Raw genomic sequence first — 16,103 nt, forward strand, 5'->3', positions numbered from 1 at the left:
TCCTACAATACGAGAAAAAAAAGAAAATTGAAGAGATAAATATTACCTGACGCATCAATAAGTTGTATTGTTGCAAGCATACATTCCCACAAAACTCCTCCTGCTTGTTCGCAAAGACACCAGTCACTACACTCTGACATGTGCCACTACAGTAGAGGCAGTTGCGGCAGTGTTTCTTTCCCCAGCGCTTAACCAGGTCATGCTTATACAGTAACTTGCATCCTGTAAAGAGGACGAACAAATAATTGTGACACAACTGTGGTTCAGGAAATTCAGTATAAAGCAAAGCAACAAATAACAATATTAACATCATCATTAAGCTAGTTTTTCTCACCTTCGCTGCAGAAAGAGCGGTCAATCTTGTTTATCCTTTTTACCTCCTTCACAACTTTATCGATCTTGCAGTATTCGCAGCGTGCCATTATGTTGTTGATCCTTTTGAACTCCTCAACACAAGCACTATCACAGAAAGCATACATCTTTCTCTGAAAGATTAAATACAACATGCAACCATTAGGTTTAGAGTAAACTACCCACTGTCTTGAGTAGAAAGTACATAAACTAATTCCTTGTAAACGTTACCTGATGTGCAGTTTTACAATGTATGGCAATTATAGGTATTCATATAGAATCTAACAATCAGATTTGCAGGAATTATTTATGAATGTAAAAAATAATCCCAACAATTCTTACACCAGTCATTTATAATTTTTCCCCAGAGTTGAAACGTTTCAATGATTTGTGCCAGTCTACACAAAAGTACCTTGAACTCCAGTAGTTCTGGCTTGTGGAAGAACGCTTGCAGACATTGAGAGCAGGGAATCTTGGTAACCGTTTGCACCTGACCACAAGGAGAAGCAGTCTTCGCTGATGAGCTGGATTCTGCATGAGCTGGTTTAGGGGTAGCAGGTTTTGGTGTAGATATGTTGTTGCTTGTAGAAGTCACCGTATTTACCTGGTTGTTTGATTTTGTCTTACTGAAGGATTCCTAGGCCAAAATAAAGATTTACAGGAAGTTATTTCATGCAAATTGTTCTGCATATCTGATTCAAATAATATTTTTAATGTAAAAGAGGGGTCTGAACTCTACCTGAAACGCAATTAAACAGGGAAAAGAGCAGAAGTTCTGAATAGTTCCATCAGACATGGCTAAATGGTACTGAGGCACTAGTTTCTGCTTGCAGCTGTTGCATTCCACTGGAGCCCCTTTTTGGCAAGCAAACCATAAGGACAATCAAGTATTCTTCAATAGAAAACTTAGTTCAATATTAGAAAGTCTGTATTTAAAGTAAAGCTGTCAAAATGAATGCCCCAATTTTTTTTTAATTAAACACATACTTTATTTTTTCTTTAATTTACCAATTTTCACTTTAAATTCAGACATTTTATTTAGCTCCATGTGAGTTCTGCACACTAGTATTATCGGGTATGATCACACTGATACACACCACAGTGATTCCATGTCAATGATCAGGCGATGGCGAAGGGCTTCTTGACCATAATTTATTTACAAAACAAACCCAAATGGGACCTGTGGATAGCTGAAATTTCACGATTGCTGTAGCAAAGTAAATGGCCAAAAACATATTTTGTGGAGGATGAGGGTTTAAGAGATTTAATGCCCATTACAATGAATACTCAACCCATGGGAGTACAACTCCTTTTATTTAGTCAACCTCCCTCTTACACTTTGGAAAATGTTTAATGCTACTTATATCAGTGCATTTCTATCTTTATACAGTGGAATACTTCGTTTGGAAAGTGTTTATAAAATATTAATTTTACGTTTTCTTTTCTAAGATGGAAATAAATGCATTTTGACAGGAATAGTGTATATATAGTGTCAAATTTAAGCACTTTAAAAATCTGCAATTAACCATGAAATCTCTTGCGATTAAATAATCGAATCATCTGACAGCACTAATTTAAAGGTATGGTAGTTAACATTGAAAAGACCATTAAGAACACTGCGTCTTAGTGAATTTGGTTTTGTTACCTGAGGTACTGACAGTCTGAACTTTATTTGCTGCGATACAGGGAGCAGAACAGAAAAGTTCTCTGATGCCTTCAGAGTTTGGACTGTCCACCATATCTGCAGTTGGTCGCATGACACGACACATTTTGCAGGTCACTGGTTTCAGACTCTTCTACAAGTAAAGATAAAAATAATTGATTTAATACTTACCCAAGAAAATTAAAATGCTGGAAAGGTTGAACTTTGAGTATTGTTCTCTTCTGTTTTGGATGGCTGTTACCTTTTTGAAGTCTGAGAGACAGTTTTGGTTGCAGAACTTCAGAAAAGTACCATCTATATGTAGAGTCGGACTCTGACCATCTGCAGAATGGCAGTATCCACCACAGCTCGCACAGGAGTTCAAGGTCAGATTATTGGCGGAACGGAACTGGTTGAAACAGTTGTCGCTGCACATCTTATGGATGATGCCCATCAAGTTTACTTCATGAGTATAAGCCTATGAGAAATTACATTTAATTTCAGATCTGATCTATTATAACCCCCGTATTTATATACATATAGCTTTTTCTTTGTAGATATCCATGCAGATTGTTTTGGGCAGCAATGTCATACTATGCCTGATCCAAACAAATCAACCTAAAATGTGTGTTAAGAATTCAGTTTCAGTCTTTTCCACACTTACCACACCCATCTTCTTACACACACTGCACTTCAGGTTAAGAGCAGAAAGGCATGCCTGACTACAGAAGTCCTTCACATTTCCTGATGCATCCACGGGGGAAACGATCAAATCCTTTAATTCAAGAATCTCTCTGCAGAGAAGTAGAGGATGTTGGATGTCGAGAAGTAGTGTATGTTATGTACGTGCAAAACTACCAACTAGTCAGTTGTTTGAATGACTAGCCAACTAGTCTGGGTTAAAGGGTTAGTTCACCTAAAAATGAAAATGATCCCATAATTTTCTCACCCTCATGCCATCCTAGTTGTAAATTACTTTCTTCTTTCAGCCAAACACAATCAGAGTTATATAAAAAAATATCCTGTCTCTTCCAAGCTTTATAACGGGATTGAGTGGTACCTTAGATTCTGAAGCCCAAAAAAAAAGCGCATCATCCATCCATCAAAAAAGTAATCCATATGGCTCCAGGGGGATAATAAAGGCCTTCTGAAGCGAAGCAATGCGTTTTTGTAAGAAAAATATCCATATTTATAACATTATAAACTAGTATATTTTTGGGTGAACTAACCCTTGCCTTGTAAAGCATAATTAGGCTCCATTCTACCAAAATAAGAAATTAAATAAGAAAGTCACTAATACAGAGTGACACAAAACCGCATGTGCATCCTGAACGCAAAATGACATGCTTCAATATAAAGAGAGATTGGGAATATCGGGGTGATCCTCGCTGCACTGTCAAAATAGCAGAACTGCAACACAATATTGTGGATACACATCTAGTTCAAGACATCGAGCAGTTTAACTTTTACTGAAACTATTTATTTAAGCAGTGTCAAACAGAATCAGCAAAAGACTTTAATCTCTCCACAATATCTCACAAAAACGGGAATATTACTCACAGCAGAGGATTTAACGTCAGACAGTGCTTGTTGATGCAGCATTTTTATGGCTGTAACAGCAGGGGTGAATACATGGACTAAGCTTAAATGCATTAAAGCTGAATTATGTAACTTTTTCATTGTTAAAATATGTTTTTATTTATATCAGAGTTAACTCTTAAGTAAGCCATTTATATGTACATTTAAAAAAAATTAAACACTGTCTCTGAGCCACTATAAAAAAAATTGTTTTGGGTGACCAGTTTAGACCCACCCCAACAAAACTATTCAACCAATGGCGTCAGTTGGGGATGGGACTCTCTCCTTGTTTGATCAATGGCAGATGAGGGGCATTTTCAGAAAGCCGTTTCGAAAACATTTTTGCAGTCCATTCTGTGGCACTAGTGTCACAGGAATTACATAAGCTTTAAAGAGACTAAACTTCTTGCAGTGGGTTTTTACTGTGCTCACTATTATTCACTTTTAAGCACAGCAAGCTATACTCATACAAAAACACTCTCCAAAATTTGCATCACCCATTAGAAGCACTACCACTAAAAATATGAATGTCAGTAGTCAACCCCACTAATCGACTAGTCAGTTGTTGTGATTATTTTCCAGGGAATGCATTACAAGTCGCTTTGGATGCATACATTTAAATGTAGTGCAACTAGTCTGATCACCTGAAAAATGAAACCTTACTTACTTGAGGCAGAAGTGACATGTTTTCTTCTGCGGTATCTTAACCACCATGGTAGAGGTACTGCAGAGGCATTGAGGGGAGCAAAAGAGTTTAGAACAGCCTTTGCGCTGGAAAGCTGTCTGTCCCTTTACCAGGACTTTCTTACAGCCAGTGCAGATCACAGTCATCAGTGAGGCAGGGGCCAGAGGACGAAGGGTTACTGCAGGGACTGATGGTGCCTTTGCTGGTGCGGCTGCTGGAGGGGACAATGTGAGACATTTAAGGACTGACTCCCTCAGTGTTAATTTCCCTTAATAAACTTCTCTTCTTGTCTAGGTAATCCACAGTGAACCTTTCACCATCAGGTCTAATCATCTGCATTGTAAAGTATCTTAATATTTTTTCAATGATCATACCAATGCCTGAGGAGTTCCCTCCCACAGAGAACACTGCACTGATCTTAAACTCCTCAGGTGTCTGGTTAAAATCCTGAAAGCATGAACACAGTGGGATTATTCACAATTATTCAATACCATGAACAATAATTTTTTTTTAAATTACCAGAGACATTAGGTACATCCAAGCAAGAAACTTTAGCAAATACACTGCATACAGTAGAAGTCATAAGTTTACATACACCTTAGACAAACACATTTAAAACTCGGTTTTTCACAATTCCTGACATTTAATCATAGAAAACCTTCCCTGTCTTAGGCCAGTTAGGATTGCTACTTTATTTTAAGAATGTAAAAATGTCAGAATAGTAGACGGAATGATTTTTCACCTTTTATTTCTTTCATCACATTCCCAGTGGGTCAGATGCGTACATACACTTTGGTAGAATTTGGTAGTATTGCCTTTAAATTGTTTAATTTGGGTCAAATGTTTTGGGTAGCCTTCCACAAGCTACTCACAATAAGTTGCTGGAATTTTGGCCCATTCCTCCAGACAAAACTGTAACAAAGTCAGGTTTTTAGGCCTACTTGCTCGCACATGCTTTTTCTGTTCTGCCCACAAATTCGCTATTGGACTGAGGTTAGGGCTTTGTGATGGCCACTCCAATACCTTGAATTTGTTGTCCTTAAGCCATTTTGCCACAACTTTGGAAGTATCTGGGATTGATTTGCACTTTTCGCACCAAACTAGGTTAATCTCTAGGAGACAGAACGAGTCTCCTTCCTGAGCATTGATGGCTGCGTGGCCCCATGGCATTTATACTTGCTTACTATTATATGTACAGATGAATGTGGTACCTTTAGGCATTTGGAAATTGCTCCCAAGGATGAACCAGACTTGTGGAGGTCCTCAATTATTTCTGAGGTCTTGGCTGATTTCTTTTGATTTTTTCGATGATGTCAAGCAATGAGGCACTGAGTTTGAAGGAACGCCTTAAAATAAATCCACAGGTACACTTCAAAATTCAGTACACCTATCAGAAACGAATTGTCTAAAGGATTGACATAATATTCTGGAATTTTCTAAGCTGCTTAAAGGCACAGTTAACTTTGTGTATGTAAACTTCTGACCCACTGAAATTGTGATGGTCAATTGAAAGTGAAACAATCTGTCTGTAAACAAATGTTGGATAAATTACTAGTGTTATGCTCAAACTAGATGTCCTAAATGACTAATATGAAAGCTGTGGAGTGGTTAAATTTTTTTTTACTTTTGTTTTTGTTTACGTGATCTTCTGACTTCAACTATATGTGTATTTTAAACAATGTCACATTTCTATTAGTTGAAAATGTCATATGGTGTAACATTTTAGTTTTTAATTGAAAATACATACCATGTTGTGAACAAATTGACAAACCAACCTTCGATAATTGGATAGTCACAACATTATGACGTTCATGAAAAAAAAATCTGGATAGAAATGCTTCAGTAGAAATTTTTGTAAACTAATCATTTGATTACCAGCAAAGACGTTTTTAAAAACAGTACTTAATCTTTTCTGCACCCTGATCCAGGACCGTCAGCAGGGAGGATTCTAGGATTTCAATCTTAGGGGGACTCAGCCCTCAATGACACCGTTAGATGTGCACATTTAATGCATTTCACACTTAAGCATAGATTGTGTTTTTTAAAATAGTGTTCACATCATTCGAGACATCTAGCTAACAATTCAATATATTTCAATTTTATATGATAAACGGTTATAAATAGTTAAAAATACTGAAACGGTTTAAAGAACAATTAAAATTTAGTATGTTTATAATCCATACATTTAAATAGTTAGTTTTAGAAAATTTATATTTTGCATTTTCTATAGATTAACCCTCTGATACGTTTTTTTGGATCCTGGAGACGTTTTGACATGCCCTGACATGCCCGGAACCATTAAACTGTATTCAACACAAATTGTGCTAAAATAATAAGCAAGCAACATGTACATGTTTGTCCATTCATTCAAATAAAACACTACAATGATTTAACTTCTGTATTATACCATTTGTTTTAGAAAGGTTGTATGTGAGGGATTCAATGGTCATGAAATTCACAGTGTGATAATGGTCCACCCCCAAATGGGGCACTCAAAGTGGAATGCCACTGTGATGAAACAAAAAGAATGTGAAGAGACTAAAATAAATATTTTTCTTTTTGTAGTTTATTTACAACAGTGCACAATTTAATCAAAACAGTTCCTGTTCAACTGAAGACACAAGTGCATGTCACAAGCTTGGCATTTCCAAGGTGTTTGCTGCTTCTTGCCATGCACTGCATTGCAACGTGCACAGATCCAGTGACCAGCAGTGGCAATATTCCTGGTATCTGAGGTCAGCTCAGCTCCTGGAACCGGCACGTGGTCACTAATTGTCGGTTTTGGTGCTACTTTCTTTGATACACCACAGAGCTCTGCAATAAGCTGCCTCATAAACTCCTTGTGGGTCATGTTGCTGTGTAGCTCTTTGTGCAATAAGAAAGTGTTGGTTGCAGCAATGTATAAGTGTAGAAATAACTTTCTGTACCACTTCATGGTTTTGTGCTGTGTAGTGTATCACTGTAACAGTTGATCGGACAGGTCAAACTTTACTGTCCAAAAGATATCACAGCATCATATGACAGTCCATGGCGTGTGGGAAAGTTGTTCTTTCCGGTGTACACAGAGAAGTCCACAGTGTATCCCCATTTGAAGAGTCTGCAAGGACAAACAACTTAAAGCCCAACTTTGTTGGCTTGGCTTTCATGTACCAGGTCATTCCCATGTTTGCGCAGCATGCCACCATTCTTTCATCCACAGCTACATTTCTTCTAGGATTATAGATGTCTTTGCATGAGTTACGGATAGTGTCCATGAGGGATTTGACCCTGAAAAGACAGTCATGTTCAGCTGTTCCCCTCTTTCTGTCATTCTCCTTATCTGCGTCTGGGTGACTCATATGCACATGAAATGGTGCGGTATCTGTCCCTTGACATCACTGGCAGGAAAAGGCATGGAAAAAAGACTTCCCTGCCGCCAGTAGTCTGTGATGGAGCTCACCTTCACCATGGCTATATAGAATATAAGTCCAATGTAGCGGTACAGCTCGCTGATATCGGTCCATTTGTATTTGTGACCCTTCACAATTGCCTGGGCAGCCTGAGCATTTGTGTTGTGGCACAGAGTTGACATAGCACTCTCAGAGAAAAACGGTTTGAAGAGACTCGAGGGAGAGTGCGTGTCAGCAGGACTGCAGGCTGCAGTCCAGGTTCCCATGTGGACAGGAATCTCAGTCTGTGAAACAATGTCAACATCAGTCTCTGTCTTCCATGACAGAGTGGACTGCCTGTAAGCTTGCCTGCTTGTTTGTCTTTGCTCTCTTTGCAACTTGAAATAAGTCCTAGTAGGAATGCACATATCCTCACAGAAACTGATATATGATCCAGGTCTGTGGCTGCAGCCTCAAAAACACTCCAATCTGTGCAATCGAAGCAGGCTTGTAGTTCCCCCTCTGCTTCATTGGTCCAACTCTATACAGTCCTTACTACTGGCTTGGTTGATTTTAATTTCTGCCTGTAGGTTGGAAGATGAACCAGACAGTGATCATTGAGTCCCAAAGCTGCCCAAGGGACAGAGTGATATGCATTCTTTATTGATGTGTAGCAATTATCCAGTATATTCCTGTCTCTGGTGGGGCATGTAATGTGATGTATTTGGGCAGTTCACGTGTGAGATTTGCTTTGTTAAAATCCCCAAGAATAATAATAACTGAGTCCAGGTATTGTTGTTCTGTGTCTGTGATTTGATCAGTCAGCTGTTGCAGCGCTGTGTTCACACAAGTGTTTGGTGTGATATACACACACACACACACTCACACTCACCAGAATAAACGAGGAAAACTCCAGTATCGCGTAAAATGGCTTATTTAATAAAGAGCGCTTCCAAATTTAACGGTGTTACATCTGTGTCAAATTCTGTATCAGAATTTGAAAAGTCCTTGTTTTTATGGGTGAAGAGATTTAGTTCATCCATTTTGTTAGGAAGAGTGTAGATTTGCTAGATGAATGCTCAGCAGCGCTGTTTAAAATCCACGCCGATGGAGTTTGACAAGCGCACAGGCTCGTCTCCCTCGCCTGCGTCTCAGTGCATTTAAACAACACCGCCGCGCCTCTAAGATAAAGCAAAACGTCCAAATATTCAAAAACTGGTAAAAGGTTGTCTGGTATATGCTGTCGAATGTTCAGCAGTTTGTCCCTAGTAAAACTGACTAGAAAAATATTACTAAACACAGGACAAACAAATAAAAGAGCTACACACCGAGGCAGCCATCTTGTTACTACTAACAATAATAATCTCTTGTTTGTTTCATTCACATTACATAATCTGACAAAAATAGTTTTGGATTTGAATTGGTTCATTTAAAAGTATACATTTCAAGGATTCTATAGACCCATTTATCATGTCTGTGTGACAATTCTACGCTGAATTTTGGATAATTTTTGTGACATATTTCAGAGAAAAGTTCACAGAGATGGATGCACCAGAAAGTGCATCCTGTATTTTACAAAAGCACAACAGTTTTCAATGTGAGAGGACACAAATAAAAGTAGACCCTTTAAAGTTTTGAATGACATCTTACTCTTATCAGTAGGACCATAAATTAAGGATAATTTTAGGGTTAAAGTTACATCAAATTACACAAAAATCTAATATTACAATAAATGTCACTTATCTTGGTCATTCTTCAGTGGCGTGAATTAACCCGCCGGCGCGTCCTGCTGGATTTTTTTCATAACAGCGGAAACAAAATTCTCAGTCATTTTGGGGCATGCAGATAAGTGTAAGACATCATTAGAGACTATAAAGGGTCTATTTTTATTTGTGTACACTCACAATAACAACAAACCTTGTGCTTTTGTAAAATAAAGAAAATATAAAGGTTGTGCTTTCAGCAATCTCTGTGTTTGCAGGCATATATCTGAAACGAGTCACAAAAATGAACTGAAACTCCGCAAATACTTATCACACAAACATGTCTAAAGAAAGCTTAAAATTGCTTTTAAATAAAACAATTCAAATTTAAAACAAATATTCTACTGCAATGTAATCTGTATGAAACAATGCGATGTACAGTTTTCCTGGCTCAGCTAATTGATCTCTTAACGTGATCCCACCCACCAGCAGAGCACGCTATTCATACGCTAATGTGCTGAGACGATCAATGCAAACGCCCCCGACTTCGTCTTAAAAACAAGAAGTTTGTTCATTTTTCTGTGCGTTTGAAAGAAAGCACGATACACAAGTGAGAAAACTCCTGGATAGTGACGAAGAGTTTCAATTTTCCTCAGAAGAAGAGCGGGACTCCGATGAACGTTTGTATTTTGAAGAGAGACTTTATCCAGCAGAGGATAAAATTTCAGACGAGTAAGTCATTTAGTTTTAATTAGTTGACATGCTATTTTATATAAACATGTATATATTTTACTAGTGGGACTGTTTCCAGTCTTGCCAGCCAGAATTCAGAGTATTGACAATTGAAATATGTCTTAAAAGTAATCTGACTGTACATTTTCGTAACAAAGACTTTACTTAATTTTAGACCTACACTACTGTTTAAAATAAGTCTCTTCTGCTCAAAAAGGCTGCATTTATTTGATCCAAAATACAGTAAATACAGTGATGTTGTGAACTTTTTTTTTTACAATTTAAAAGAACAGTTTTCTATTTGAATATATTGTAAAATACAATGTGATCAAAGCTGAATTTTCAGCATCATTACTGCAGTCTTCAGTGTCACATGATCCTTCAGATATAATTATAAGATGGTGATTTTCTAATATGGGCATATTTAAATGCATTTTACTCATTTACAACTGAACCCATATTTGCAAGCACAAGCTTTGTTGATGATAATGAGGCAGCATAAACACTAGATATAAAAATAATTTTTATATCATACAGCATACAATTTAAATACCTGCTTTAGCCGAAACAACAATTTACATGTAACTAAACTTGCTTATTAACTTAAAACTTGATTTTGATCATTAAGTCTCCTCACATTCATTCTCTTTCTGTCACATTCCTCATTGATAGGACCAGAGGAGGGGTCTTTTGTCGTCTCAGGTGTGAAATACATCCATATTCATGATAGTTCATGCCTCCTTGCATATGATCTTTCAAACACTAAAAGTGCCTTAAAGTTTAAATTACTATACTGTTTTGTATGAATGAGTGATCAGGATGGTTTTCACATTGTTTTAGAGCAAAAACTCTATGCTACAAGATCCAGTTTTCAAAAGGCATGTGGACAAATGTTGAGTGTGTTATATGACCTTATTTCAATGCCAATTTAGTTTTTTCAAAAACCATGCATAAACATCATTTTCTCAAACATACAAACATGTACACATATGTTGTTCACATATTATTGTAGTCCAGTTTGTGCTGAATACAGTGTTATCAGACTTTAGCCACCTCTATGGCATGACTTTTTATTTTGGGGGGGAAAAAATATGTTACCCTGATAATATATCCATCATAAAATGTGACCCCCACCCCACCCCTGAACAAAATATTGGTTTGTTGCCAACAATGTGCTACGACCAAGGTTTTCTATATGGAGTGGAATAAGGAAAACATGTAATATATTCATTAGAACACGTTTTATTTTGACAAAATCAATAACAAATGGTTCCAACCAATCAAAAAAAACAATGAACAATCAAATAAACAAACTACTACTAATTACAACACCTCATGTATAAATGTTTCTTACATTTCATATAAACATATTAACCAACATCCGAATGACTGTGTGTGTATGTGTGTGTGAATATGTGTTTGTGTGGTTTGTTGGATATTGTTTGAATCAGTGCTTCTCTTTTTGACAAAGCATATGATTTCCTATTCTGTGTGAAACCTCAGAAAGCAGTTGCTGGTGGATGTAAAACAGAGGTGAACGTCACATTTCCGGCACTTGGCTTTTGGTGTACCTGTGCACCCTGGTACCTTGCATCTCCCCTTCTTTTCAGCCATAATCATCCAGTGGGCTGTGGCATCCAGGCGCACATCAGGGACTGGAATTGGAGCAGCAGGTCCTTTTCTCCTCTTTTCCTCATACTCACCAGCAATTGTGGAACAGGGGCGACCTTTCTTGCGCTCCAGGCTCTTTACACTTTTGCATAGGGCTTCAGCAATGTAGGATTTGAAGGTATACAGCTTCATATGTTCATCCTTTCTCATGTCAGTACCTTCACAATCTCTTCGGTAGAGCAGCCATGTGGTCACGATGATCATATCCAGAAAGTGGAACACCAGCCGGTGGTACCACTTCTTTGATCTGATTTTGATCCGATACAGTGCAAGCAGTGAGTCAAGCAGATCCACCCCACCCATATTCTTGTTGTATTCTTTCACCACAGCAGGGCAGGGGACTTTGGTGATCATTTTTTGCTTGCGATCCCACCTGTCAACCACGGTGACTGGGTGGGCTCCAGTGTAATCACTGAGAAGGGTCACTGAGCGATTATCGTACCACTTTACAGCATACAAGGTGGTTTCTCTCACCATGGCCATCTTCTGTTCAAAAGATCCACGTCCCGCTCTTTTCAGCTCAGCATCGCACATCAAGTTGACGCCTGGTAGTCTGTTGCCACGAACAGTACCAGTGCAGTGAATTCCCTGCTGAGCCAGTGTAAGCACAAGTGGGACACTCGTAAACCAGTTGTCGAAGAAAAGCTTGTAGTTCTTTTGCTTGGGTATAGGCTGGGCCAGGCGGAGGACAACATTGCCACTTGCTCCCACATCTGCTAGCTCAGGGGTTGTACAACTCTCCCTGTGTAGATTTCCAAGTTGTACGGGACACCATCAGAGCCAGCCAAGACGAGAATCTTGTAGCCCCATTTCTTTGGTTTTGATGGCAGGTATTGCTTCAATCGGTTTCTTCCCTTGAATGGGACCATCTGCTCATCAACAGCCAGCTTCTCACTCATTGGGATTGATGTCAGTTTTGAGGTTAGATGAGTAACCAGTGGTCGGATCTTGTGGAGTGGATCATTATTATCCTCCTGTCTCTCTTCATTGTTATTGAAGTGCAGGTGTTTTTTGATGGCCTCCCATCTATTCAGTGTCATAGTGTCAGCTACTTGGGACACTCTGCAGGCTTTGTTCCAAAACATGCGGGTGCCTGGTAAACCAAACAATGACATGTACACCACAATCCCCATGAACTGCTCCAATTCTTTTATTGTGAGGTTAAGCGGCTTGTTTGCATCACGTTGTATCGCATACAGATTTGACTGCTCTACAATAACTTCCAGAATGTCTTCAGAGAAAAACTGCTTGAAGTACTGGAGGGGGGACATGATATCATCAGATCTTGGAAGCAGGTCCTGCCATTCTGGGTAAGCATTGAAGTGTGCATTGTGGGGTGTTCTCCATCGGGGTAGGCGTGGAACATCAACCTCTTCTACATCATCTTCATCCTCAGACTCCATGTCATTGTCAACAGACAGGCATTCTCCTAAAAAAGACAGCAGGAAGCATGTGTGTCATATACCCTTCATCATACAATGACATGCATGCAAACAAACACGCACACATCACACATACACATCCACGCACGCACGCACACACGTTACTTTTCTGACTGACCCCTAACTGACCCCTGACCTCCAAACTGCCTCTCAAACCTGATTCAGTGATCCTGTCTTCCTGACTCTCCTCAACCTCACTGTCCTCATTGTCACTCTCCTCAAGCTCACTGTCCTCACTGTCAGAAGGAATGACCCTAACTGCTCGATCATGTTCCTTCCGCCCGTAAAATTTTCTTGTGTCCATTTCCTGCAAGTATCAGTAGATAGTAAAAACATTGATCATGAAAAATGTATTTCTTAATGCTGACTGTTCAATGTAATTTGTACACATTATGTGTACTGTAAATAAAGAAGAGAGATAAAGTTTGCCAGAAAACACTAGGCCTACTCATTTAGCCAGATTATGAGATGATAGGCTTGAGTGACCAAACTACATTTTCCATAATTCTCTGTGGCAACATAAAAATAATAATAATAAAAATACATTAATTGCACATATAATATGCATTCACAGAGCTTCCCAGGAGGACTTGAATGCACCATGTGGTCCTAATTTTGCATCCAATCACATCTCCCCAAAAAAAGTGGTCTAACTGCACAATGTTGCCCTGAGGCAACGAACAAAAAAAAACACAGTTTTAGTATATAAATAAAATCTAAATATGTCTTTAAACAATCAAACATACTTCTTTACATACTGATGCACATACATATATTTTTTTTATATAAAGTTATTTAAATTTAAACATGTTAAAAAGTGAAATTGAGCTTACCAATTGGTGGCACTGTGTCCCATGCGACTTTGCTTCCAGAAAGGACTGCCCCACCCCCAAACAAAAGGCCACAACCACTTTAGCCCCTCATTTGATTGGACAGACATATCAGGTGATATTATACTTTTTTTTTTTTTTTTTTTATATAAAAAAAATTTAAAGGGGCAGTGTGAGGTCCAAAAAGGTAGTTTGTTGCCTGAGGGCAACACCATGCCATAGAGGGTTGTGTTTTTAAGCAACTGAAAAAAGCACAAATGTCAAGGCATGTCAAAACTTTTCCAGGGCCCAAAACACCCTCAGACCCCAGAGGGTTAACTCTATGTCATTAACTTGTGACTAGAGTCTTTTGAATACATTCGAAAGAGAAAATTACTCGAAAAGAAATTTAATTTCAACAGACTAACCCTGATAAAAAGCTATAAATAATAGATTCGTTCAGATTTGTTCACTTATTCAGTAACCTTTTTAAGCCAGTAGGTGGCAACAAATGAACATCTTTTAGTGTTTTGAGCAAGTAATTAAAACATTGATAAAGCACCTCCTTCACAACCAAAACAAGTGTAATTATACTATTAATATCTGCCTCTCTACTATGAGACTTCAGCAGAATGTTTAAGCATCATAAGCATTACCCCTGCAAATTCCAAAAAAAGAATATCATTTTGTGGTCTGCTGTGCATATGGCCATCAAGGTATACAAAAGACAACATTATAAACCTAAAAGTAATTCAAAGATTAGCAAACTAAATGAAAAACATGCCTTCTCCACTCCTTCAATCAGTCAAAAGGGATGCCTTTCGCTGATCCTCGCTCGTTCACATAGCGAATGAGGAAATGGGGTGTATTCATTCAGTGGGTGAAACCAACGTTAAGCTCCATCACAGCCTGCACTCCAATGCTATTGGCTCATACTTTAGTCCAGGTAGGAAAGGCTTCCAAAATGGTCTTGGGCTTCAAACAATTGCAGCGCTGCAGCTGCCCCTTCTTAAGACACTTTGGTGTTGTTTGCAAAGTCACAGATTTTTAGGGGGCAGAGATACATTTTATTGGGGGTTAAGCAATGCCTATGATTGTAACAATACCAAAATTGACCAATTACCGATTTTGTTACCATAGCAAAAACGAACCCTAAAATAGGTTCGTTTAATCATTAATATTGTTTTGGGTTGAACTATCCCCATGAATATTAACCACTTTAACGAAGGGCGCCATGTTGCAAAAAACTGTTTTTGCTTAACATTTTATACATATCAGGCATATGAAGTATCATTTAAAAGCTTAGAATCTTTTCAGAGGTAACTTATGTAATTTATGTTAGCTAAAACAGCAAGGCCTCAAAATAGTCACATTTAAAATTAGCCCAAATTGCACAAGTTTAAATATTCAACTTAAATGAGAAATGCTTGAAGGCTACATGCCATTGATTTTAATTAAGTAAACATAGCTTAATGTTTTAAGTAATTAAATAAACAGTCAGTGTTAAGAACAAAGAAATAAGAGCAACAAATGGTTCTCCCTTTCTTGTGGCAAGGAAAGCACAGGGCCCAGACGGTGCATCACACAGTTGTCTAAAATCCTGTGCCGACCAACTGGCCCCCATCTTCACACATATCTTCAATAGATCACTGGAGAAGTGTAAAGGTCCATGCTGCTTTAAATGCTCCACCATCATTCCTTTCCCAACAAAATCCAAAAATCGCAAGAATGAATGACTACAGACACGTTGCTCTGACGTCCGTGGTCATGAAGTCATGTGAGAGACTGGTGTTGGCCCACCTGAAGGACATCACTGGAACCTTTCTAGATCCTCTTCAATTTGCTTAGAGCAAACAGGTCTGTGGATGATGCAGTCAACATGGGATAGCAGCATGTCCTGCAACATCTGGACAGACAAGGGACATATGCAAGGATCCTTTTTGTGGACTTCAGTTCGGCTTTCAACACTATCATCCCAGCCATTCTCCGGACTAAATTACACCAAATCTCTGTTACCACATCTATCTGTCAGTGAATCATCAGCTTTCTGATGGACTGGCAGCAGCTGGGAAATTCACTGCCAGCATATGTCCTTTACCCACTCCTCTTCTTCCTGTATACC

At 38.5% G+C, this 16,103-nt stretch overlaps 1 protein-coding gene across 3 annotated transcripts in view; it reads right to left on the bottom strand.

Moving 5' to 3' along the window:
- zmym4.1 (zinc finger MYM-type containing 4, tandem duplicate 1) overlaps window positions 1-16,103 on the bottom strand; it is a 40,984-nt gene that overhangs the window by 17,087 nt on the left and 7,794 nt on the right. For 2 of the 3 annotated variants that reach the window (XM_052092724.1, XM_052092722.1), the window contains exons 5-13: window positions 4,631-4,703; window positions 4,239-4,470; window positions 2,658-2,787; window positions 2,256-2,471; window positions 1,997-2,147; window positions 1,091-1,206; window positions 764-988; window positions 335-485; window positions 47-222 (exon numbers count right to left, since the gene is read on the bottom strand). In XM_052092724.1, the coding sequence (XP_051948684.1) occupies window positions 47-222; window positions 335-485; window positions 764-988; window positions 1,091-1,206; window positions 1,997-2,147; window positions 2,256-2,471; window positions 2,658-2,787; window positions 4,239-4,470; window positions 4,631-4,703 (1,470 nt within the window). The remainder of the gene's footprint in view (window positions 1-46; window positions 223-334; window positions 486-763; window positions 989-1,090; window positions 1,207-1,996; window positions 2,148-2,255; window positions 2,472-2,657; window positions 2,788-4,238; window positions 4,471-4,630; window positions 4,704-16,103) is intronic. The other variant, XM_052092723.1, reaches the window with a different exon arrangement.

The sequence above is a fragment of the Xyrauchen texanus genome, chromosome 26, assembly GCF_025860055.1.
Source record: "Xyrauchen texanus isolate HMW12.3.18 chromosome 26, RBS_HiC_50CHRs, whole genome shotgun sequence".
Lineage (NCBI taxonomy): Eukaryota > Metazoa > Chordata > Actinopteri > Cypriniformes > Catostomidae > Xyrauchen > Xyrauchen texanus.